Source organism: Salmo salar, chromosome 09, assembly GCF_965601325.2.
Source record: "Salmo salar chromosome 09, fSalSal1, whole genome shotgun sequence".
NCBI classification, from domain to species: Eukaryota; Metazoa; Chordata; class Actinopteri; order Salmoniformes; family Salmonidae; genus Salmo; species Salmo salar.
In genome coordinates, this window is record NC_138299.1 from 8,673,924 (window position 1) to 8,697,500 (window position 23,577).

The following is a 23,577-nucleotide window of genomic DNA, read 5'->3' on the forward strand; positions in this document are numbered from 1 at the left end:
CCTGATTCTAACGCACCCACACACACTGGACTGTAGTGGACTGGACCCCTGTCTCTGTCTCTCTTCCCCCTCCCGTGACTCAGTGGACAGCTCCTCTCCTCCTTTCTGTCTCCAGAGCAGCGTTTGGATCCGTCACACCCAGTGAAGCGATGCCCGTTCCTCCGCTGTGCCCAACTCTCCTCTCTCTCTCTCTCTCTCTCTCTCTCTCTCTCTCTCTATTCTCTCCCTAATTTTCCCCCCCAACTTGTTTCGGGGCTGCCAGCAAGAGGGAGCTCGCACCCCCCAAAGGGATTCCACTCAGAAGGTCCGCCAGCCAAGCCAGAAGCGCCCCTCTCGCCGCTCGCTCACCCCCCTGCCTGCTCGCCTCCCTGCTCACCCGCGCTCATGCTTGCATTCCAATGCCTTGAGCGGCGGGGGCGCCCAAAGTTACTGTGGAAGCTCCGCAGTCAAAAACACTCTCACTATGTTTGGGATCGTTTTACCTCTTTCATTTATAAAACAGGGGCATTGCACCCTTTAGTATTGTTCACATTGAATCTTCGAATGCACCAATGAACTGCTCTACGAAGTGTTAATGCTAACCAAAACAATAAATACTCTCCTAAAAAAAATGCATGAAATGAAATGTATGCACTCACTACTGTAAGTCGCTCTGGATAAGAGCGTCTGCTAAATGACTAAAATGTAAATGTAACATGCAGTATTCATATGTAAGGTTTTCAGTTTGAGCGACTTTTCGAACATGGCCACAATGACTATCATGGCCAAATATGAATCAGTATCAATCAATATTAATGAATCTATTTGAATGAATTAATCTTCCCATAGGCTGTCCCTTCACAGTGCCAAGCAGCCCAAGGATGGAGTCTGAAATCCTTTGTGTCACACTTTTCATCCCAACCCTCCTTCTCTTTCTTCCATTGCAGGTTTAAGGTGTCTGTCTGTCTGTCCCCCATTTTTCCAGTTTCCATTTTTGTAATTTAGCAGACACTCTTATCCAGAGCAACTTACAGTAGTGAGTGCGTACTTTTTCACTACTTTTTTCCCCCGTACTGGTGCCCCGCAGGAATCGAACTCCCAACCGTAGCGTTGCAAGCGCTGTGCTCTACCGACTGAGCTACACGGGTGTGAGTGGGACTACATAAGTCAGACAGCATGGAATCCTGGATCTACAAATCACTGTGCATCCCAAACAACTTCTCATTATGTGATCGAGATCAGCGATTCTGTGCCTCGCCTTGCTCAAACCGATCCCCTCAAAAAAAAACGCTGATTGTGTACTGAGGAGTGAACATTGTCCCTGTCTAAATACTTCAAAACCACCCTTCCTTCCTTGAACTAATCACTGACCTAAAACATTTGTATAGGTGTAAGCAACGTATCCATCGCATAGCATTCACCAATCCAGCTATGTCAGATCAAGGATTTCTTCAATGAAGGGTAGAAGGATTGGTATTGGAACAGGGCAATTGCCTTGGGCTGAGCTGCAGGGTTGAGTTACAGTATGAGTAGAGAGAGGAATAGTGGTGGAGTACATTAGCAGTGTATGACAGCGGTGGCGAAGGTGGCACAGGAACCAGTGTGAAGCAAAACGCCGCAGTACAGAACCCAATCCCTCCAAGTAGGTCACAAGCGGGGGGGGGGGGGCAAAGATGAAAGAGAAGCATAGCAAAAGAGAGGGTGAGAGGGAGGATCAGAGAGCTTTACTGTAGAACGCCTATCTCTCGTCCTCTCTCTCTCCCGGACTCGGACTGATCCTTCTAAGGAGTAGGGTGGCACTACCCACTCTAACTATCCTGTGCAGGGATACTGGACAGGTATTATCTTGAAATTGGTGATAACGCTGGGATTATCAGGGTGGAGGACAGTCAAAGGAGGGGATGCCATGCCATTCTGCGTGGCCCACAAAAGTGGTTTAGGCATATTTTGGGCATGTCATTGTCCATGCTAGCCACGGGAAAAACAGAATTGTGAAATGTGTGTGTGTGTGTGTGTAATCAAATGGTCTGAGACTCTGTGCCTGTCTGTGCGTTTACTGCATTTAGTGTGCACATATTACCATCAGTTGGTAGAAAGACCTTGATGTTACACTACATGACCAAAATGTGGACACCTGCTCGTTGAATATCTCATTCCAAAATCATGGGCATTAATATGGAGTTGGTCCCTCCTTTGCTTCTATAACAGCCTCCACCCTTCTGGGAAGGCTTTCCACTAGATGTTGGAACATTGCTGCGGTGACCTGCTTCCATTCAGCTACAAGAGCATTAGTGAGGTCGGGCACTGATGTTGGGCGATTAGGCCTGGCTCGCATTCGTCGATCCAATTCATCCCAAAGCGTTAAGATTTCCCTTCACTGGAACTAAGGGGCCTAGCCCGCACCATGACAAAACAGCCCCAGACCATTATTCCTCCTCCACCAAACTTTACAGTTGGCACTATGCATTGGGGCAGGTAGCGTTCTCCTGGCATCCGCCAAAACCCAGATTTGTCCTTCGGACTGCCTCATGGTGAACCCGGATTCATCACTCCAGAGGACGTATTTCCACTGCTCCAGAGTCCAATGGTGGCGAGCTTTACACCACTCCAGCCGACACTTGGTGATCTTAGGTTTGTGCGCGGCTGCTCGGACATGGAAACCCATTTCATGAAGTTCCAGACGAACAGTTCTTGTGCTGACGTTGCTTCCAGAGGCAGTTTGGAACTCGTATGTTGCAACCGAGGAGAAACTATTTTACATGCTACGCGCTTCAGCACTCAGCAGTCCCATTCTTTGAGCTTGTGTGGCCTACCACTTCACAGCTGAGACGTTGTTGCTCTTACAGTTGACCGGGGCAGCTCTAGCAGCTCTAGCAGGGCAGAAATTTGACAAACTGACTTGTTGGAAAGGTGGCATCGTATGACGGTGCCACATTGACAGTCACTGAGCTCTTCAGTACGGGCCGTTCTACTGCCAATGTTTGTCTATGGAAATTGTGTGCTCGATTTTATACACCTGTCAGCAACAAGTGTGGCTGAAATAGCCGAATCCACCAATTTGAATGTGTGTCCACATACTTGTGTATATATAGTGTTGTATATATAGTGTATGTTCTGCCCAGATACTCAGGTGTTGCACAGATGTACACATATACACATACACACTAACAGAGACATGATGTACATAAGTGATGCGCGGTTTGACTTTATTTTGCGTTAGTGCGTAAGCCTAAGCTTTAAGGCTTAAGTGTACGCTTGCCAAATACATGCCAATTGCTAAATGCTTGTGCGAATTTGGGCTGAAAAAGTTCATGTTGATCCACTCAGGCAAAAAGGATAATGTCTGAGTTTAATTCAACAAGAGAAAAGCTGCATAATGGAGAGTTGAAAATAAAGAGAAGGGAGGGCCAGAACAGTAGCCTAATGTTTGGGAAATCTGTTGTGCGTGATGATTGTGAGGCACTATACAAATTCGACAGTCACAAAACAATATGGAACGTCAAGGGAACTGTACTGTTCAGATGGGTTAAATGTAATAGTAGAAATCGATCCCAATCAAAGGTGTTATTACGTGCTCCACTAAGGCAAATATTTATCTTATAACTTGTCCTTGTGGTAAAAAATTATGTGGGTAAAACAAAGCGTGAATTTAAAATACGTATCTCAGAGCATCGTAGCACCATTAGGTGCAAAAACTTGACTTACCCAGTTGCGGCCCACTTTTTGGAAGCAAACCACTCGATTTCATCTCTGCGTTATATTGGCATCGAACATGTCACCCTCCCTAGGAGAGGGGGTGACCTTGATAATTTATTGTTAAAACGAGAGGCTGCCTGGATCTTTAACTTAAAGACCCTTGCATCTTTCGGTCTCAACATAGACTTTGATCTTAAGCCATTCTTGTGATTATTGTGACTTTGCCATTGTAATTGTTTGTAAGCTTGTGTAGTCTAAAATGAATCTATGATCGTATGCTATCCATTTGTTTTTTTGTATGCTGTTCTTTGTATGCCATTTTTATATTTGAGAATTAACCAATGGTATTAGGCCACACTTGGCCATGATTACAGACACCTGTCTGTCTTTTGACACTATATAAATGAGTCATCCCGCAGTGTTTGTGATCATACCCTGATGAGACAGCTTGGCTGTCGAAACGTTGGATATTACATTTTATTTATTTATTTATTTTATTTTTAGATATTACATTTTTGCATCTGAGCTCCTAGAGTGTGCGGCTCTCCCTTACTTTCTAGTTTTCGACTCCGCTAGCCAGCACCTCGCCTTAATAGGTGTGTGTTTCTTTTTCTTCTAGATTAAATGGAATAGTAACTGAAATCTGGACACTGACTATAGGTCTATAACCTCTCACATAGCCTTAATATTAACTCCTGCAGAATTATGCAGTTCTTGCAGTAAAATAATTCAACAAATGTACATTTTGACTCTGGAACAGGATTGAAGAGAATGAATGGACGGTTAGGGAGCGTCTATAAAGATGCTATCTTTATCAGCATCATAAAAAGCTGATAGTATTTCAACCACATAAAATATGCATCCAAGCCAAACTAAAATCGTATCAGAAATGTGTTGGGTCGATATCACATCTTTAAATTCCCTTAAAACCGGTCAAACTGATGTCATTTGAAATCTTTCATCTTTTTTATTGCATTTTCTCCCCGGTCCTTGTCTTCGCTGTGCGAGAGAAGCAGAGATGAAAGACAAAACTTTACAGATGAAGCGTTCATTCTATCGATGTATGACATAGGACCGGGAAGGTGTAACTGCATTGGAGCTGTCAAATCGGTGAGCAGCTGCTCTTGATCATTGTCACAAAGCTATACCTGTCCCACTCACGTTAGAAATTCAGAATGAGAAAATGTAGGATACATAGAAATAATGACGCTCAAATTGAAAATCATTCAACAAAATAATGAGAATTTTTATCAGCCTAACCCAGGTGTAGTTTACGTCTCTCATTCCAGTGTTCGAACTTGTAAACAAGGCTGCGCGGGATTTCTCGTAATGCGACTCCGCTTTAGGTATAATGCCAGGAGCCGCTTGTGGATATGACAGCTCTAACGCAGTTCCACCTACAACACCGCCAAAACAGCCGCTATGCGGATGTCGTCTAAAGCGGATCTGATTGAATAGAGTCCCAAGTAATGACAGAAGAGAAACTGCATGTACAGTGGGGGAAAAAAGTATTTGATCCCCTGCTGATTTTGTACGTTTGCCCACTGACAAAGAAAGGATCAGTCTATAATTTTAATGGTAGGTTTATTTGAACACTGAGAGACAGAATAACAACAAAAATATCCTAAAAAACGCATGTCAAAAATGTTATAAATTGATTTGCATTTTAATGAGGGAAATAAGTATTTGACCCCCTCTCAATCAGAAAGATTTCTGGCTCCCGGGTGTCTTTTATACAGGTAACGAGCTGAGATTAGGAGCACACTCTTAAAGGGAGTGCTCATAACAGCAGCTTGTTATCTGTAAAAAAGACACCTGTCCACAGAAGCAATCAATCAATCAGATTCCAAACTCTCCACCATGGCCAAGACCAAAGACCTCTCCAAGGATGTCAGGGACAAGATTGTAGACCTACACAAGGCTGGAATGGGCTACAAGACCATCGCCAAGCAGCTTGGTGAGAAGGTGACAACATTTGGTGCGATTATTCGCAAATGGAAGAAACACAAAAGAACTGTCAATATCCCTCGGCCTGGGGCTCCATGCAAGATCTCACCTCGTGGAGTTGCAATGATCATGAGAACGGTGAGGAATGAGCCCAGAACTATACGGGAGGATCTTGTCAATGATCTCAAGGCAGCTGGGACCATAGTCACCAAGAAAACAATTGGTAACACACTACGCCGTGAAGGACTGAAATCCTGCAGCGCCCGCAAGGTCCCTCTGCTCAAGAATACATATACATGCCCGTCTGAAGTTTGCCAATGAACATCTTAATGACTCAGAGGACAACTGGTGAAAGTGTTGTGGTCAGATGAGACCAAAATGGAGCTCTTTGGCATCAACTCAACTCGCCGTGTTTGGAGGAGGAGGAATGCTGCCTATGACCCCAAAAACACCATCTCCACCGTCAAACATGGAGGTGGAAACATTATGCTTTGGGGGTGTTTTTCTGCTAAGGGGACAGGACAACTTCACCGCATCAAAGGGACGATGGACGGGGCCATTTACCGTCAAATCTTGGGTGAGAACCTCCTTCCCTCAGCCAGGGCATTGAAAATGGGTCGTGGATGGGTATTCCAGCATGACAATGACCCAAAACATACGGCCAAGGCAACAAAGGAGTGGCTCTAGAAGAAGCACATTAAGGTCCTGGAGTGGCCTAGCCAGTCTCCAGACCTTAATCCCATAGAAAATCTGTGGAGGGAGCCGAAGGTTCGAGTTGCCAAACGTCAGCCTCGAAACCTTAATGACTTGGAGAAGATCTGCAAAGAGGAGTGGGACAAAATCCCTCATGAGATGTGTGCAAACCTGGTGGCCAACTACATGAAACGTCTGACCTCTGATTGCCAACAAGGGTTTTGCCACCAAGTACTAAGTCATGTTTTGCAGAGGGGTCAAATACTTATTTCCCTCATTTAAAATGCAAATCATTTTCTAACATTTTTGACATGCGTTTTTCTGGATTTTTTTGTCTCTCACTGTTCAAATAAACCTACCATTAAAATTATAGACTGATCCTTTCTTTGTCAGTGGGCAAACGTACAAAATCAGCAGGGGATCAAATACTTTCCCCCCCCCCACTGTATCTAATTATTATAGACAAGTTGAATAACAAATAATCATTCCGGCATCTCTGACTGTGGAGCAAATTTTCTATATTTGCGGGTTAGGGTCAGGTGTGGGCCTCAGATTCTCACTTTATCACATATAGTCAGGTGGTTGCGAACGGGTGAACAAAGAGCTGACCTGTGCATCACTAGTGTACATAGACGTGTTTTTGTGTGAGGAGGGTGGGGTTTGTGTGTGTGTGTGTAGTTACCTGAGCACACTTCCTGGTAGTTGGGGTTGGGTGTGTGTCCCCCTGCGTAGCCCACATGGGTAGAGAACACCCCCGATTTCTGCCAGAAGCGCTTTTCAGGTCCCCAGAAACAGCCCATACCTGGCCCAGAGAGAGACATACTTAGACATGATCTAAGGTCAATTTGACATGGTTTTACCGCATAGACTCCAGCCACCCTAGTCATAGACTGTTCTCTCTGCTACCGCACCTCAAGCTGTACTGGAGCGCCAAGTCTAGGTCCAAGAGGCTTCTAAACAGCTTCTACTCCCAAGCCATAAGACTCCTGAACATCTAGTCAAATGGCTACCCAAACTATTTGCATCGCCCCTCTTTTTTGCCGCTGCTACTCTCTGTTATTATCTATGCATAGTCACTTTAATAACTCTACCAACATGTACATATTACCTCTACCATTACCTCGACTAACCGGTGTCCCCGCACATTGACTCTGTACTGGTACCCCCTGCATATAGCCTCGCTATTGTTATTTTACTGCTGCTCTTTAATTATTTATTACTTTTATTTCTTATTTTTGGGGGTATTTTCCTTAACTGCATTGTTGGTTAAGGGCTTATAAGTAAGCATTTCACTGTAAGGTCTACTACACCTGTTGTATTCGGCGCATGTGACAAATATAATTTGATTTGATTTTGTCACGTTTAGGATTTGGGGAGGGTAAGCTGATCCTAGATGATCAAAAACACATACTCTATCAATACTACTGTGTTCCTCCATATAACACTACTACTGCTACTATTGTTCATAAGACTGCAATATGACCACAGCTGACGAGAACCAATGAAAAGTGAAAGCGGTCATCAGTGGTAGCGGTCATTTGAAAGAGATTGAGGCTTACCAAACATGATGGTCTCCATGCCCTCTGGAAACGGCTCCACTGTGGGGTTGCCATTGACAGCATGCTTCTCTATGGGGGGGAGGGGAGGGGGATAGAGAGAGAAAAAGAGAGAGAAAGAGAGAGGAGAAAAAGAAATGACAGTCAGTATCATTGTGTATAAAACGCTTTGTGCAATTCAAATGAAAATGATGACGACCGACGATGACGGATTAATATGAGACAATCAACATCAGATCCCTGACCAATGAGTGGCGACATCAACATGCCATTGTGAGAGTATGTATGTGTCCAATCTGTGCCATGCTGCTTAACAGTAGTGCATGGAGGTCAGGAGGACAAAGGTCACCACAGCGAAGCAGGGTAAAGTGGCACTAGTCAGGCGATGTCCCAGTAAAATCTCCCCCTCTCTCCTCCTCCCCCACTCTCCTCCCCCTCTCCTCTCCTCTCCTCTCCTCTCCCCAGGTAAACTAAAACGGTGGCATGCTGCATGGGTCGGATTAACGACCGCTTTGGCAAGCCGGCCTGTTCTTGCTAAGCGGGATCAGAGCCGGGTGGCTCTAGAGTTGGAAGACACATAGAAGATTAAATGGTTCTGACCCCCATTTCTAACCCCACCCTAGGGCTGGGCGGTATACCGTTTTTTTGCGATATACCGGTATTGATGCACGGACCGGTTTGGGATTTTACTTTACCTTCTATAGCGGTATTTGAATGTTTGGTTTGTTAAATGTGATACGCAGTGTGTAACGTCCATTTTTATCGTTTACTTTTCTACTTGAGTCATCTCTCTCCACTCTCTCTTTCCATGCCGCTTTCCACACAGACCAAGCCACGCCCCCTGTCACTCAAGGAGCGCATTTGATGTTCCTAGACCACGAGACACTTGCGTTCAGTCTGCATGGTCAATGCAGCACATGCAACACTGTTGATGACAACGATGCATTTGTCACTTTGCTTCTTAATATAAATCTACTAGCAGCATTCTATAATACCACTATTAGCCTGTGTTTCTTACATCTGCAAACAGCAAGTTTGTCTTTTCTTAGCAAGTTGTTCCTAAATCTTGGTGGATGCTAATCGCTAGCTGGCTAATAAATGTACTGAGTAAGAGCAAGCGTAATTAGCTATACAGCCTGATAATACCAGTGATTGTGTAGACCTAAATCAGCATGTTGTTTGGGCAACAGTGTCTTCTAAATTAAAGAGGTAAACGCAAAGTAAGAATATGTTAGCTACATGAAGTAGCTAAGAGAAAACATTCAATGCAGCCAAAGATTATAGGGTCTCCTAGGAAACACCTATCAACACATTAGTTTCTACCCTGTCACAATAACTCCTCCCTGGCATTTTCATTTATTTTCATGCCAAAAAACACTGTATTAAACGTGCCCACTATTATATTCTAACTATATAATTAGACTATACATTATATTCCCATGAATCCAACAGTTAACCCAAGTGTTTTGCTCTAAATCGCAAGTCAAATTGCAACATTTGGTTAAAAATAAGGCCCCGATTACTTGCCCATATCATGCAGCCCTACGTGGCAGTGTGGAAATGATCTCAAATGCAAATGAAAATGCTGACTTTTTGGGGGTTGAAGTTGAATTGAACAGTATAAAACAAACAGAATGGAGAAAGACCCATTGAAATCACTTCGAATGTATGTGTTGACACCCTAGGGTCATGAACTACTCATAAAACAAATATAGAACTTTTATTATTAAAAAACATAAAATACCATCATAATGTCTTTTTTTTTTTTTTTTTAATACCGTGAGATAATATTTTGTCCATATCGCCCAGCCCTACCCCACCCTCCCCTACTTCAAACCAACCAGCAGCGATTTCTGTGAAGGGGGTCAAAAGGTGGACGATGCACTCTCTTTGTATGACCCTGGTGGCATGGTGGAAATGGCTGTCGTGCCAAACTGTGCCCCTTGTTATACAGTATTGAATAGAACCTGAAAAACAAAATTATATGCTACATATACGAAGTGGTTGCGGGGGCGGTGCATCGATGCCAACTGTGCCGATATGGATGGAATAAACGGAATGGAAATAAAGCGCGAAAACTGAAAGAATAACCAGCACGCAGATTAATGCTAACACGACTGAGGTGACTTAGTCTGTAAATCTCTAACCGAGCCAGGCTGGTTTACACTGCTTCACAGGCTCATTTTAGTTTGTGGATAAACGGCTGTGAATGCGTGTGCACAAATGCAAGCACACACACACACACCAGAGTGTAATGGGGGGCGTTTGCTTTTGGTCCGTGTTATATCTGGGTGAATTTCAGATCATGTTTGACATTAACCTGAATAGTAAAAATCTCCAATTGCCAGGTGCCACCCGGTTGTGTGCGGGTGGCACCTGGCACCCACAGATCTTCCCTGTGGCTCAGTTGGTTGAGCATGGTGTTTGCAACGCCAGGGTTGTGGGTTCGATTCCCACGGGGGGCCAGTACAAAAAAAAATCAAAAATGCATGAAATGAAATGTATGCATTCACTACTGTAAGTCGCTCTGGATAAGAGCGTCTGCTAAATGACAAAATGTTTTTTTTTTTAAGTAAAAAAATGTGGTTGTTTTAATATGCTCAATGTTATCTCCACAGTAGACTACTGTCAATCAGGGAAATATCATATAATAGAAATGATGGACGGAATTGTGATACTAAAGCCCAACACAATGGATAGCTTGGGTTGTAATTTTAGACTTCTGATGAAATGACTAGTGACCTAAAGGCATACAGTGCCTTCGGAAAGTATTCAGACCCCCTGACATTTTCCACATTTTGTTACGTTACAGCCTTACTCCCTCATCAAGCTACACACAATACCCCATAATGACAAAGCAAAAAACAGGTCTTCAGAATTTTTTGCTAATTTATACAAATAAAAAAAACAGATATCACATTTACATAAGTATTCAGACCGTTTACTCAGTACTTTGTTGAAGCACTTTTGGCAGCGATTACAGCATCAAGTCTTCTTGGGTATGACGCTACAAGCTTGGGACACCTGTTTCTCCCATTCTTCTCTGCAGATTCTCTCAAGCTCTGTCAGGTTGGATGGGGAGCGTTGCTACACAGCTATTAACAGGTCTCTCCAGAGATGTTCGATCGGGTTCAAGTCCGGGCTCTGGCTGGGCCACTCAAGAACATTTAGAGACTTTTCCTGAAGCCACTCCTGCGTTGTCTTGACTGTGTGCTTAGGGTCGTTGTCCTGTTGGAAGGTGAATCTTTGCCCCAGTCTGAGGTCCTGAGTGCTCTGGAGCAGGTTTTCATCAAGGATCTCTCTGTACTTTGCTCCGTTCATCTTTGCCTCGAGCCTGACTAGTCTTCCAGTCCCTGCTGCTGAAAAACATCCCCACAGCATGACTCTGCCACCACCATGCTTCACCGTAGGGATGGTGCCAGGTTTCCTCCAGACGTGACGTTTGGCATTCTGGCCAAAGAGTTCAATCTTGGTTTCATCAGACCAGAGAATCTTGTTTCTCATGGTCTGCGAGTCCTTTAGGTGCCTTTTGACAAACTCCAAGCGGGCTGTCATGTGCCTTTTAATGAGGAGTGGCTTCTGTCTGGCCACTCTACCATGATTGGTGGAGTGCTGTTGAGATGGTTGTCCTTCTGGAAAGTTTCCCATCTCCACAGAGGAACTCTAGAGCTCTGTCAGAGTGACCATCGGGTTCTTGGTCACCTCCCTGACCAAGGCCCTTCTCCCCCGATTGCTCAGTTTGGCCGGGCAGCCAGCTCTAGGAAGAGACTTGATGTTTCCAAACGTCTTCCATTTAAGAATGGAGGCCACTGTGTTCTTGAGTGCCTTCGGTGCTGCAGACATTTCTAGGTACCCTTCGCCAGATATGTGCCTCGACACAATCCTGTCTCGGAGCTCTACAGACAATTCCTTTCACCTCATGGCTTGGTTTTTGCACTGACATACACTGTCAACTGTGGGACCTTATATAGACAGGTGTGTGCCTTTCCAAATCATATCCAATCAATTCAATTCACCACAGGTGGACTCCAATCAAAAAACCTGTTTTTCACTTGTTCATTATGGAGTATTGTGTGTAGATTGCTGAGTATTATGTTTTATTTAATGAATTTTAGAATAAAATCAAGGGGTGTGAATACTTTCCGAAGGCACTGTGTGTAATAGGGTCCATACAAATAGATGTTATATAGCATTTCAGCTTGAGATCCAGTAAATTCCCACAATATGAAATGTATTGACTTGTGTGTAGAAGAAAGTAGATAAATACGATAGCTTGGCCAACACGGAGTTCGTTAGAAAATAGAAAAGCCGACATTGCGACAAATCAATGTAGCCCTGAACCCCAGAGTAGCCTCACTCTACCCACCCCTGAACAGCCATCTTGAATGACGGTGCGCCAGTGGAAAGTCTCTAAGATCATGCGTCTGCAAACACTTTTTCCTGACGAAAAACCTTGATCAGGAAAAACTCCTGATCCTAATGTTGGGATAGATCGCTTCAAGCAGACACTCGTCTTACTGCGCTCCCCCGTGTCAGGTCACATCTTTGAGCCAGTAGGTAGACTGGCCCTGCCACCCTATTCATGGACACACTCATACCCCTACCACCCACCACCCTCTCACAAAAAGACAGGATCAGGCAAACAGCAGTATCGCAGTATTGCAAGAAGTCAATGAGTGGAGAAATAAGTGGAGAGAGGACAGGAAAGCAATAGAGTGGGAGGAGTAGGAGAAGAATGAGGAGGAGTGTACGATGCCAAATGCTAAAAAAGAGAAAAGAAAATCGCCAGGGAGAAGCAACAGATGACCGTGGCAGAGGGATGGACGGCGAGATTCTTTTGGCTTCCGAAAACCGCCATGCCTTTGGGCAGCAGATGAACGCAATGGCACGGGCGCCAGGTCCAAAAAGTGAACGGGGGTCGAAAAAACAAACAAACAAGGATTTTTTTTTTTTTTAATATGTAAAAACAGAGAAGGCCAAGAACACGCTGACATGTAGCGGTCGTCGACAGAATCTCGCTCAGCGCCAAAATCGCTCTCCCTCTATTCTCTCGTCTCTGTGTTCCTGCCATTCTCCTGCCTTCTCTCTCTTCACACCCCCTCCTCTCCTCCCACCATGTTCCTATCATCAGTCTCTCTCTCCCTTACACACACACACACCACACACACACACACACACACACACACATACACACATACACACATATACACATACACGAAAGCTACATCTCCTTGGAGCACACACACCAACCTCTGCTGTGGGTATTTCTCCCATGGAGCCCTGGCAGAGGTCCAGATGGTTCCAGGATGGCTCTTTTCACTGAGCCCAGTCCCCCCCGCCAATGCCAGCGGGTGCCTTTGCCAACAACACCCCACCTTACAAATAGCACCGAGGAGGCAAAATAACTGGTTGAATATGCCAGCAATGGAGAGGAGGGAGAGAAAAGGAATAAGGGAGGTGGTGGTGAGCTTACAAAAGGATACAACGTGTGAAAAAATACTTTTGGTGTGACTTGGATAAAATACGGGCGTTTTCTTTGTCCTTTGTTTTTGGAGGAAATTGAAAAGTGCCTACAGTCAAACCGTAAAGCAGTAGTAATCAGAAATCAGACGGCTTTTGTTGGCTTATTTTGGCTTTTAATTGTGGTGGTAGAAATAAAACAACTCCGCAAACCATCGGCTACCACGTTCGGTCAAAACTTGCTTTCGCCAGCCTCTCCACCGGTCATGGTAGGGCTAACTTCGCTCTTTTGCGACCAAATAATGTGCCCAGTTCCGTCACCGAACTGGCGTTTTCCTTTGTTAGCCTTTTGTGCCACTGTAACATTCCTGCATTTTTCGTCCACGGAAACAGATTCCTGCCGCACACGTAAATATGAGAGAATCCAGGTTTCCGGGAATCGAGGATTCCATGCCAATGCTGTGATGAAGAGGTTGCATTCCAGACTTTTAACTTCTCCCAAGTCTCTCTCTCTCTCTCTCTCTCTCTCTCTCTCTCTCTCTCTCTCTCTCTCTCTCTCTCCTCTCTCTCTCCTCTCTCTCTCTCTCCTCTCTCTCTCTCTCTCTCTCTCTCTCTCTCTCTCTCTCTCTCTCTCTCTCTCAGACAGTCCGGCACGAGGCGAAGGTTGGTGCTTTCTACTGGTGCCAACTACGCTCTGCTCCACCGCAAAGCATCATGGGATGATAAGTCGGGATGAGGCGAAGCGGGGCGTTGTGGGGAGAGGTAGGTGGGATGGAGCAATATGGTGGTGGTGATGGTGGTCTGTAGTTTTATAACTATTGGAAAGAAGAGGAGGTGAGTGAGCCTTGAGCTCTTCTGAGTGAGAAAAAAAATACATGACAAACGAAATGGCTTTTCATTTGGAGTGTTGTGGCTGAAAGTTCAAAACTAAACTTACTATACTATGTTTTTCTGTGAGTAAGAATAGTCATTGGTATATCTACACAGTCAGCGTATTTGAAATAGTTCCAAAAAGCTATTTGCAACGGGCCACTAGTAGTGAAGCATTAAAAGCGACGACTTTCGCTAGTTCAGCCAAAGCGAGACAGCATTAAGTGGGAAAACTAGGGGTTGTGGGCAAGTTTGTGCTAACGTTTATTCAGTGAGGGAGAAGGGGAGACCACAGGCCGTCAGAACATTCATCCCCCATGCTTCCCATACAACGTGTATCCTAGCAACCATTTCTGGTTGCTATGGAGAGGACTCCCGCCCCATCACCCAATTGATCTTGACTGCTACAGTCAGCAAGATGGAGCTGCTACAGTATGGAATCTGAGGAATTGATCACTTCAGGAGGTACAGGGAAAGATGGCAGCATGCTACAGAATACTGAAGAAAATACAAATACACTAGGCTACAGGGAAAACCAAAGAGCAAACCGTGTTAAGGTAGCCTCTATTCCAAAACAAAAGCATGCGGATTCTTTCTCAGTTATGACTCCTTCTCTACAGTAGGCTATATCCTGACTGTCAGAGGCTACTACTATGATGCCATATGAAACCAAATACAAGCCAACCAGTCATTCCCTCTGCTGTCTGTCATCTGAAGCTAAGCAGGCTTGGGCCTGGTCAGAACCTGGATGGGAGACCATCTGGGCTACTGAGAAGAGACTGGGTCATATCATGACATTACAAGTTCCTTTCAGAGAACGAAAGTTAGGTAAGTGTGGGCTCCCGAATGGCGCAGCAGTCTAAGGCACTGCATCTCAGTGCTAGAGGTGTCACTACAGACCCTGGTTCAATTCCAGGCTGTATCACAACCGCCCGTGATTGGGAGTCCCAAAGGGCGGCGCACAATTGGCCCAGTGTCGTCCGGGTTAGGATTTGGCCGGGGTAGGCTGTTGTTGTAAATAAGAATTTGTTCTGAACTGACTTGCCTAGTTAAATAAAAAGTGTGGCAACGCACAGTGTGTAGACATTCACACCACTATAGCCTGTGTGCACTTCCTTCCATGAAGGCCTGAGGTTAAAGTCTGACTTAGGATAGTATTGCCACCCTGTCTGTCTATCCTAAAGCTAGGTGTTTCTGGTTAGTGCCTACAGGCAACAAGACCACGATTAGGATATATGCTGAGGATTGAACCATCAACCATGGATAAGTCTTGTGCAGTACATGCGAAGCATCTCCTCTACTGCTGAGCTACAAGCCTGAGCTTATATTCACGAAGGTTCTCAGAGTAGAAGTGCTGATCTAGGATCATTTTTCCCTTTTAAATCCTAATGAATATGATTACATGGACATGGGGACCTGATCATCGTTCCTAATCTGAGATGCTTAGTGAAAACGGGCCCTTACACGTTTAGGACCAAGTTGGCCAGGAACAGGGTGTCCTTCTCGCAGTCCCCCTCCCCAACCCCCCCACGGTGACTAGGGGAGGACAGATTTCCGCCATGCGGTGTCTCCGAGCTGCTCCGACAGACGGCCCGGGAATTTACGACAGGGTGGAGCTTCTCATGCGCATAATGCACAGATGGGCCCCTGGACACTGCAGTGGGCTGCAGAGCTCCCCAGAATGCTTTGGGTGTGGTGCTCAAGGCCATGCACTAAGCAGCTAGTTGGCCGGGATGGAGAGGCGTGGGGGAGGGTTGACCGGACCTCAAAATCATCCTCTTTGCAAACTCAGGATGGATGATGCATTGCATAATCAATGCCAACAATCTGATATGTCATGTGTGCAAACTTATGTGGTTGGAATCTTGAAATTGGTGATTATGCTTATTACAAAAACAAGTTACATAGACATTTATAGACACCATCCAAGCACATACTCTCATAAGCATTAAACTCACTCAAATTATCTCAAATGAATAGCCCCTAAAGAATTACACCCCAGTGGACGGGAACGTTTGCAAAGGCTACTTTGTCAAATAAATATTTAGTCCATTATGACACAGAGACCAAATCAAACAACACTTTCAATGATCTGGGGGCAAATTATGTGCATGATAAAGTGATACAGTAAATATTTTGGGATAACTTTGAATATAACTGATGACCATAAGGCGTAGCCTAATACGTCACAAAACTAGGCTCAGGACCACCCCTCATTGGTCGTTAAACCCATATGCCTATAGTTGAACCAGAGAGGTGAATAACCATATATTAACTTAGAAACGTCATATGACAATCATGGAAAAAACGTTAAACCCCTGTGTGCATCGTCATCTGACTTTGCTGTGCCCGGAGGACTTGTAAACAAACATCTTGTGTGGCACGATGTAGTTTTACGAGAGACGTGTTTTCATTTACCTGCCACGACCATTTTTTCCTCCCTTCCTTTCAGAGCGCGGTCTTTGGTGGGCATGGCTGTTGTGTCTGCCATGTCTGCGACAGCGAGTGACACAATAAAAAGAAGGCGCCAAGCGAGAAGCAGTTGTGCTTTAGCGAATAACAGTAAACATAGTTTCTTCTGTACTTTGACAGTCTCCATGGCGCTGCGTCGCGCCGCTGTTGCGTTGGGATATGGGAGGAGTAAAACGACAGCGAATGTCCATCAACATGAATATTCAACGTGCGTGCGGGACGTCGTGCACTGAATAATAAATAGGCAGGGGTTAATATGACTTTGGCACAAAAGCCTACAGTGCAGTGTGTGCGTGAAATAAATTAAATTTAAATAAATATCCACATTAACAACGCCGTTCAGCATGCAAATGAGCTTTTCACCATCCTCCATCGCTCATTCTGGGGGTTAGTTCAGGGCGGTGCATCTGTTTAAATGCAGCAGAGGGCAAAGGCAGCCTCTATTTTTTCTCTTTGGTAATTTCCAATCAAGTAATTCATGTGTTTTAAACAGTGGTATAAAACGTGGAAGAAAACGCAAGGTAATTCAATTAAAATAAAGTTTAGGTCTATTATTGCTCCGCAGACCCAACATTTTCCAGATTTGAATGCTCAACCATTTTCCTTTTGTTTCAAACATTTCATTCACTAGTCTGTGAATCCTCCTATATTTACCTAAGAATCGTCGCAGAAATGTTTGTGCCATTTTGTTTAGGAGATTGGTGAAATAATCTGCCATATTTGAGTATAATAACCATGCATTTTCTTCCACTGTTATAGTTTAGGTTTATTATTGCTCCAGTGCCGGTACCTGTGTTTAGTGTAAAGTGAATTGGATCGCTGGCAAAAATAAATCCTTTTGTAACAGACTTGTTGTAACATGATCTCCATTTTGTGGATGAGGATATGGCCACTTTGATGTTTCTACTAGGCACAGGAAGTTTAATTGAAGTTTGTGGCCAGTGGGTTTCTCTCAAAAACAAGGGGATAATGGGTAAGGGAAGGATGTGTGGTCCCTCCCTGCTCACCAAAACGGAGGAGGAAAAGACCACCATCAGACCCATTTTGATGGTGGTAAGCAGTCTTAGCCACCCTTTTTTTGTTTAGAAACCAAGAGCTCCGAAACTGTAGTATGCTTTTTGAGATTGGACACTTTGTCAATTTTTTTATTTTTATTTCACCTTTATTTAACCAGGTAGGCTAGTTGAAAACAAGTTCTCATTTGCAACTGCGACCTGGCCAAGATAAAGCGTAGCAATTCGACACATACAACAACACAGAGTTACACATGGAATAAACAAAACATACAGTCAATAATACAGTAGAACAAAAGAAAACAAAAAGTCTATATACAGTGAGTGCAAATGAGGTAAGTTAAGGCAATACATAGGCCATGGTGGCGAAGTAATTACAATATAGCAATTAAACACTGGAATGGTAGATGTGCAGAAGATGAATGTGCAAGTAGAGATTCTGGGGTGCAAAGGAGCAAGATAAATAAATAAATACAGTATGGGGATGAGGTAGGTAGATAGATGGGCTGTTTACAGATGGGCTATGTACAGGTGCAGTGATCTGTGAGCTGCTCTGGCAGCTGGTGCTTAAAGCTAGTGAGGTAGATATGGGTCTCCAGCTTCAGAGATTTTTGCAGTTCGTTCCAGTCATTGGCAGCAGAGAACTGGAAGGAAAGGCGGCCAAAGGAGGAATTGGTTCTGGGTGTGACCAGTGAGATATACCTGCTGGAGTGTATGCTACGAGTGGGTGCTGCTATGGTGACCAGTGAGCTGGGATAAGGCAGGGCTTTACCAAGCAGAGACTTGTAGATAACCTGTAGCCAGTGGGTTTGGTGACGAGTATGAAGCTAGGGCCAACCAACGAGAGCGTACAGGTCGCAATTGTGGGTAGTGTATGGGGCTTTGGTGACAAAACGGATGGCACTGTGATAGACTGCATCCAGTTTGTTGAGTAGAGTGTTGGAGGCTATTTTATAGATGACATCACCGAAGTCGAGGATCGGTAGGATGGTCAGTTTTACGAGGGAGTGTTTGGCAGCATGAGTGAAGGATGCTTTGTTGCGATATAGGAAGCCGATTCTAGATTTAATTTTGGATTGGAGATGCTTAATGTGAGTCTGGAAGGAGAGTTTACAGTCTAACCAGACACCCAGGTATTTGTAGTTGTCCACGTATTCTAAGTCAGAGCCATCCAGAGTAGTGATGCTAGACGGGCGAGAAGGTGTGGGCAGTGATCGATTGAATAGCATGCATTTAGTTTTACCTGCATTTAAGAGCAGTTGGAGGCCACGGAAGGAGAGTTGAATGGCATTGAAGCTCGTCTGGAGGTTAGTTAACATAGTGTCCAAAGAGGGGCCAGAAGTATACAGAATGGTGTCGTCTGCGTAGAGGTGGATCAGAGAATCACCAGCAGCATGAGCAACATCATTGATGTATACAGAGAAGAGAGTCGGCTCGAGAATTGAACCCTGTGGCACACCCATAGAGACTGCCAGAGGTCCGGACAACAGGCCCTCCGATTTGACACACTGAATTCTGTCAGAGAAGTAGTTGGTAAACCAGGCGAGGCAATCATTTGAGAAACCAAGGCTGTCGAGTCTGCCAATAAGAGGGCTATTGAGCGTGAAAAACCCAGCAGTGCTGCAGTTTGTGACACACTTTAACCGGTGAGCCTGGCACCTACTACCATATCCTGTCCAAAGGCACTTAAATATTTTGTCTTACCCCTTCAACCTCTGAATGGCACACATATACAATCAATGTCTCAATTGTCTCAAGGCTTAAACATCCTACTTTAACCTGTCTCCTCCCCTTCATCGACACTGATTTAAATGGATTTAACAAGTGACATCAATAAGGGATCATAACTTTCACCTGGATTCACCTGGCCTGTATGTCATTGAAAAAGCCAGTGTTCCTAATGTTTTGTACACTCAGTGTACATACCGTACCAGTCAAATGTTTGGACACACCTACTCATTCAAGGTTTTATTTTTATTTTTACTATTTCCTACATTGTAGAATAATAGTGAAGACATCAAAACTATGAAATAACACATATGGAATCATGTAGTAACCAAAAAAATGTGTTAAACAAATCAAAATATATTTTAGATTTTAGATTCTTCAAAGTAGCCATCCTCTGCCTTGATGACATCTTTGCACACTCTTGGCATTCTCTCAACCAGCTTCACCTGGAATGCTTTTCCAAAAGTATTGAAGGACTTCCCACATATGCTGAGCACTTGTTTTGCCTTCACTTTGCGGTCCAATTCATCCCAAACCAACTCAATTGGGTTAAGGTCAGGTGATTGTGGAGGCCAGGTCGTCTGATGCAGCACTCCATCACTCTCCTTCTTGGTCAAATAGCCCTTACACAGCCTGGAGGTGTGTTGGGTCATTGTCCTGTTGAAAAACAAATGATAGTCCCACTAAGTGCAAACCAGATGGGATGGCGTATCGCTGCAGAATGCTGTGGGAGCCATGCTGGTTAAGTGTGCCTTGAATTCTAAATAAATCACTGACAGTGTCACCAGCAAAGTACCCCCACACCATCACACCTCCTCCTCCATGCTTCACGGTGGGAACCACACATGCGGAGATCATCCATTCACCTACTCTGTGTCTCACAAAGACACAGCGGTTGGAACCAAAAATCTCAAATTTGGACTCAAGGACATGACAACCAGTTTCATCATAGTGCTTGATGGTTTTTGCGACTGCACTTGAAGAAACTTTTAAAGTTCTTGACATTTTCAACATTGACTGACCTTCATGTCTTGAAGTAATGATGGACTGTCGTTTCTCTTTGCTTATTTGAGCTGTTCTTGCCATAATATAGACTTGGTCTTTTACCAAATAGGGCTATCTTCTGTATACCAACTCTACCTTGTCATAACACAACTGATTGGCGGAAAGAAATTCCACAAATGAACTTTTAACAAGGCACACCTGTTAATTGAAATGCATTCCAGGTGACTACCTCATGAAGCTGGTTGAGAGAATGCCAAGAGTGTGAAAAGCTGTCATCAAGGCAAAGAGTGGCTACTTTGAAGAATCTCAAATATAAAATAAATGTGGATTATTTTAACACTTTTGAGTAGGTGTGTCCAAACTTTTGGCTGGTACTGTATGTAGCCTACTTATGTAAGCGAATCATATCACATATGATTTACATATATCAAACTGCTCATGGAAGAACAGAACGTGTAGCAAGGCTATCCCTCATGTCCTCCACAAATATCATCACCACTCTCCATAACTGCCGCAATCCCTCTCTCCCCCCTCTCTCTTTTTGTCTGTCAGGGTGGATATGAAACAAATAGGTAGGCTATGTAATCCACAAATAACATCACATCACCCCCTCCCTAACTCTCTCTCTTTCTCTCTGTCTGCGATGGTAGATATTGAAGCTCAATCACCTGCGGAGGAGCTGAGGGGATCTGAGGGCTGCTCGGGGGACTTTGCGATGCAAATGCGAGGTAATTACCTAAAGCCAGGAGAGTGAGTGGAAGGCAGCCCAGGCTAAAATAGAGCAAGAAGGAAAAGCGACGGTGAGAGACGCGAAAGATTCACAAGCCTGTTGATGCTGACTGATTGGAGCACTCGGAATGAAGGGCAAAAATAGAGGGGTGTGGTGTAGGAAAGGGATTCACAGAAGATAGCTGTGCCCTTGTGTTTTAAGCCCATTCTTGTGTCTGTGCGTGTCCTCTTTTTCTTCTGCAAAAAATATTCATGTGTTCCATGATTTTCCTGACGCCAGAGAGATTTGGTTAGTTGTCGTTGTGTGATTAGCTTCATGTATGTCATGGTTGCCATGTTTAAGTGTAATAGGCTGTATATGGGGAATAAAAGCCTTTGACTATGTGGCCATGTGCGGTTTGTATTCTATCACAAGAGGAAATGCTAGCTTGCAGTACATTGGATTGTTCCTCTGATCTGATCACGCTCACAACATCTGGATGGATGGAGAGTAAGGTGATGTTTACAGTGGATGCAAACTATTGACCTGTTTAATGATGCAGTATGGGTAACTGTGTGTGTGTGTGTGTGTGTGTGTGTGTGTGTGTGTGTGTGTGTGTGTGTGTGTGTGTGTGTGTGTGTGTGTGTGTTGTCAGTGGTAACTTCCTTTAGAGTCACCAGGCGCTCATTTATCAACCGTGCGTGCATTTCATGCAAAATGTTGGCGTATGTATAGATTCTAGGATTTGTGTGTGCCACAAATTATTGGGATTTTTCAAACTGTTGTATGCAACATGTAAGGGATAATCAACGAGGGGCTATGCATTCTATTGAAAATAATGAATGACAAAGAGTGGAACTGACCTTCCACGGAGTTGCATTATTTTCCAGAGAACACATACAGTATAGCCCCAAGTTGATTATCCTTTTTATACCATGGCTATAATTTAACACATTTGCCGCTACAAATGTGTTCATTTGCGGGTAGAAATGTGTTCAACATCCACTGAAGTAGCTAGCAAGTTTACTAGAGTAGTTACCGTGGTAACCAAACAAACAGACTCACTAGTTTAGCTAACCAAACTATCATTCCTAGCTTGCCATTATGAAAATCTAATTCAACAATGCCAATAATGCTTTTTTGCTTTCAAAAGCAGCACAAACATAGAACGTGTAAGAATGAACTATAGATTCAATTCTACCGTGCAAATATACCATGCGTTATAGGGAAATAATGCACGCTCTAGAATGCCCTGCAAGCCAATAAGAAACAAGTATTCAACAATGCCATGGTAAATCCAAACCATATTATATTTATGTGCTCATAAACGAGCACTAAAACCCTGCCTGGAAAACGCCCCCCGTTCACCTAACAAAAACACCTTAATTTGCTGTATGATTTAGACATTTTGGAACTGGGCCATGTCTGTTTCTAAAATAAGCAAAGTTGATCACATTTCTGTAGAAGTGTGGGCAGAATGTTTCAATCTTTTTAATGTGACTTTAAAATAAAAAAAATGCATGCCGCCTATAGCGAATGCCAAATACTGGCCGCACATTCTGCGTGATTGATTGTCTATTCAAACTATTTGAAAGTAAGAGCTACAACCCACACTATGCAAAGTAATAATTGTTGTTCAATATTTTGTTTGTCAATAGCTGTTTGTATTTCTATCTCCTGTCTTGGTATAGGCTCTTACCGTAGATGAAATAGGCTATGATGCCACACTCCTCTCTCACAGCAATACTGGAGCCTACCAGTATGCTGTCTAGGCTACTGGTCTATTTACTTTTGAGCATGCATGACTATTGAATGGGTGATGGATAAGTGGTATCCTAATATTTGTTGTGTAACAGGAATAAACCAGTCATGTCAGAAAATATGATTATGATTCAGGCCCATATAATAAAACTCAAAGGAACACATGCTAGTCTGTGATCTCCTTACCAATGGAAAATGCATCTGTTTTATCACTGGGCCTATGTCTTAATGTTTTATTAGCCTACCATTATTATAATTCCCGAGCATCAAACATTTCCATTTCCCTCAAAATAACAATATTTGCTTGCAATATTCAACCACGCATGGTCTGAGATTTGGGTGGAAATACGCACATTTCCTCTGCAAGATCAACATTGATAAATACCGACCTTTAGGGCAATACTGGCGCACGCAAGGTTTAAAGTATTTTTTGGTGCTCATGCACCTTTGATAAATGAGGTCCCATGAGAGCAAAAAATGTTAAAAAAACACGGCAGCTGTTGTGAGTCAGAAGAAGTGGTTATGCAGATCTGGGCTGAGAATCAAAGAGATTACCAAATGGCCTGGAATAAACAAACCCACTGAACTCAATGGCTCATCCATTCTGTTTGATTGCAGTGGGGGTTATATAAGTTGTAAAAAACCTAGCGTCTCATTGAGTCAAAACCAGGTTTGGGGTTATGTGTGT

The 23,577-nt window shown here is 43.9% G+C and overlaps 1 protein-coding gene across 1 annotated transcript in view; it reads right to left on the minus strand.

Annotated features, from left to right (window-relative positions):
- Positions 1 to 18,153, minus strand: part of msrab (methionine sulfoxide reductase Ab) — a 45,681-nt gene extending 27,528 nt beyond the window's left edge. Inside the window, exons 1-3 of the mRNA XM_014210110.3 lie at positions 16,620 to 18,153; positions 7,875 to 7,943; positions 6,998 to 7,117 (exon numbers count right to left, since the gene is read on the minus strand). Of these exons, the coding sequence (XP_014065585.1) occupies positions 6,998 to 7,117; positions 7,875 to 7,943; positions 16,620 to 16,800 (370 nt within the window). The 5' untranslated portion in view covers positions 16,801 to 18,153. The remainder of the gene's footprint in view (positions 1 to 6,997; positions 7,118 to 7,874; positions 7,944 to 16,619) is intronic.
- Positions 18,154 to 23,577: the final 5,424 nt, after the last annotated feature.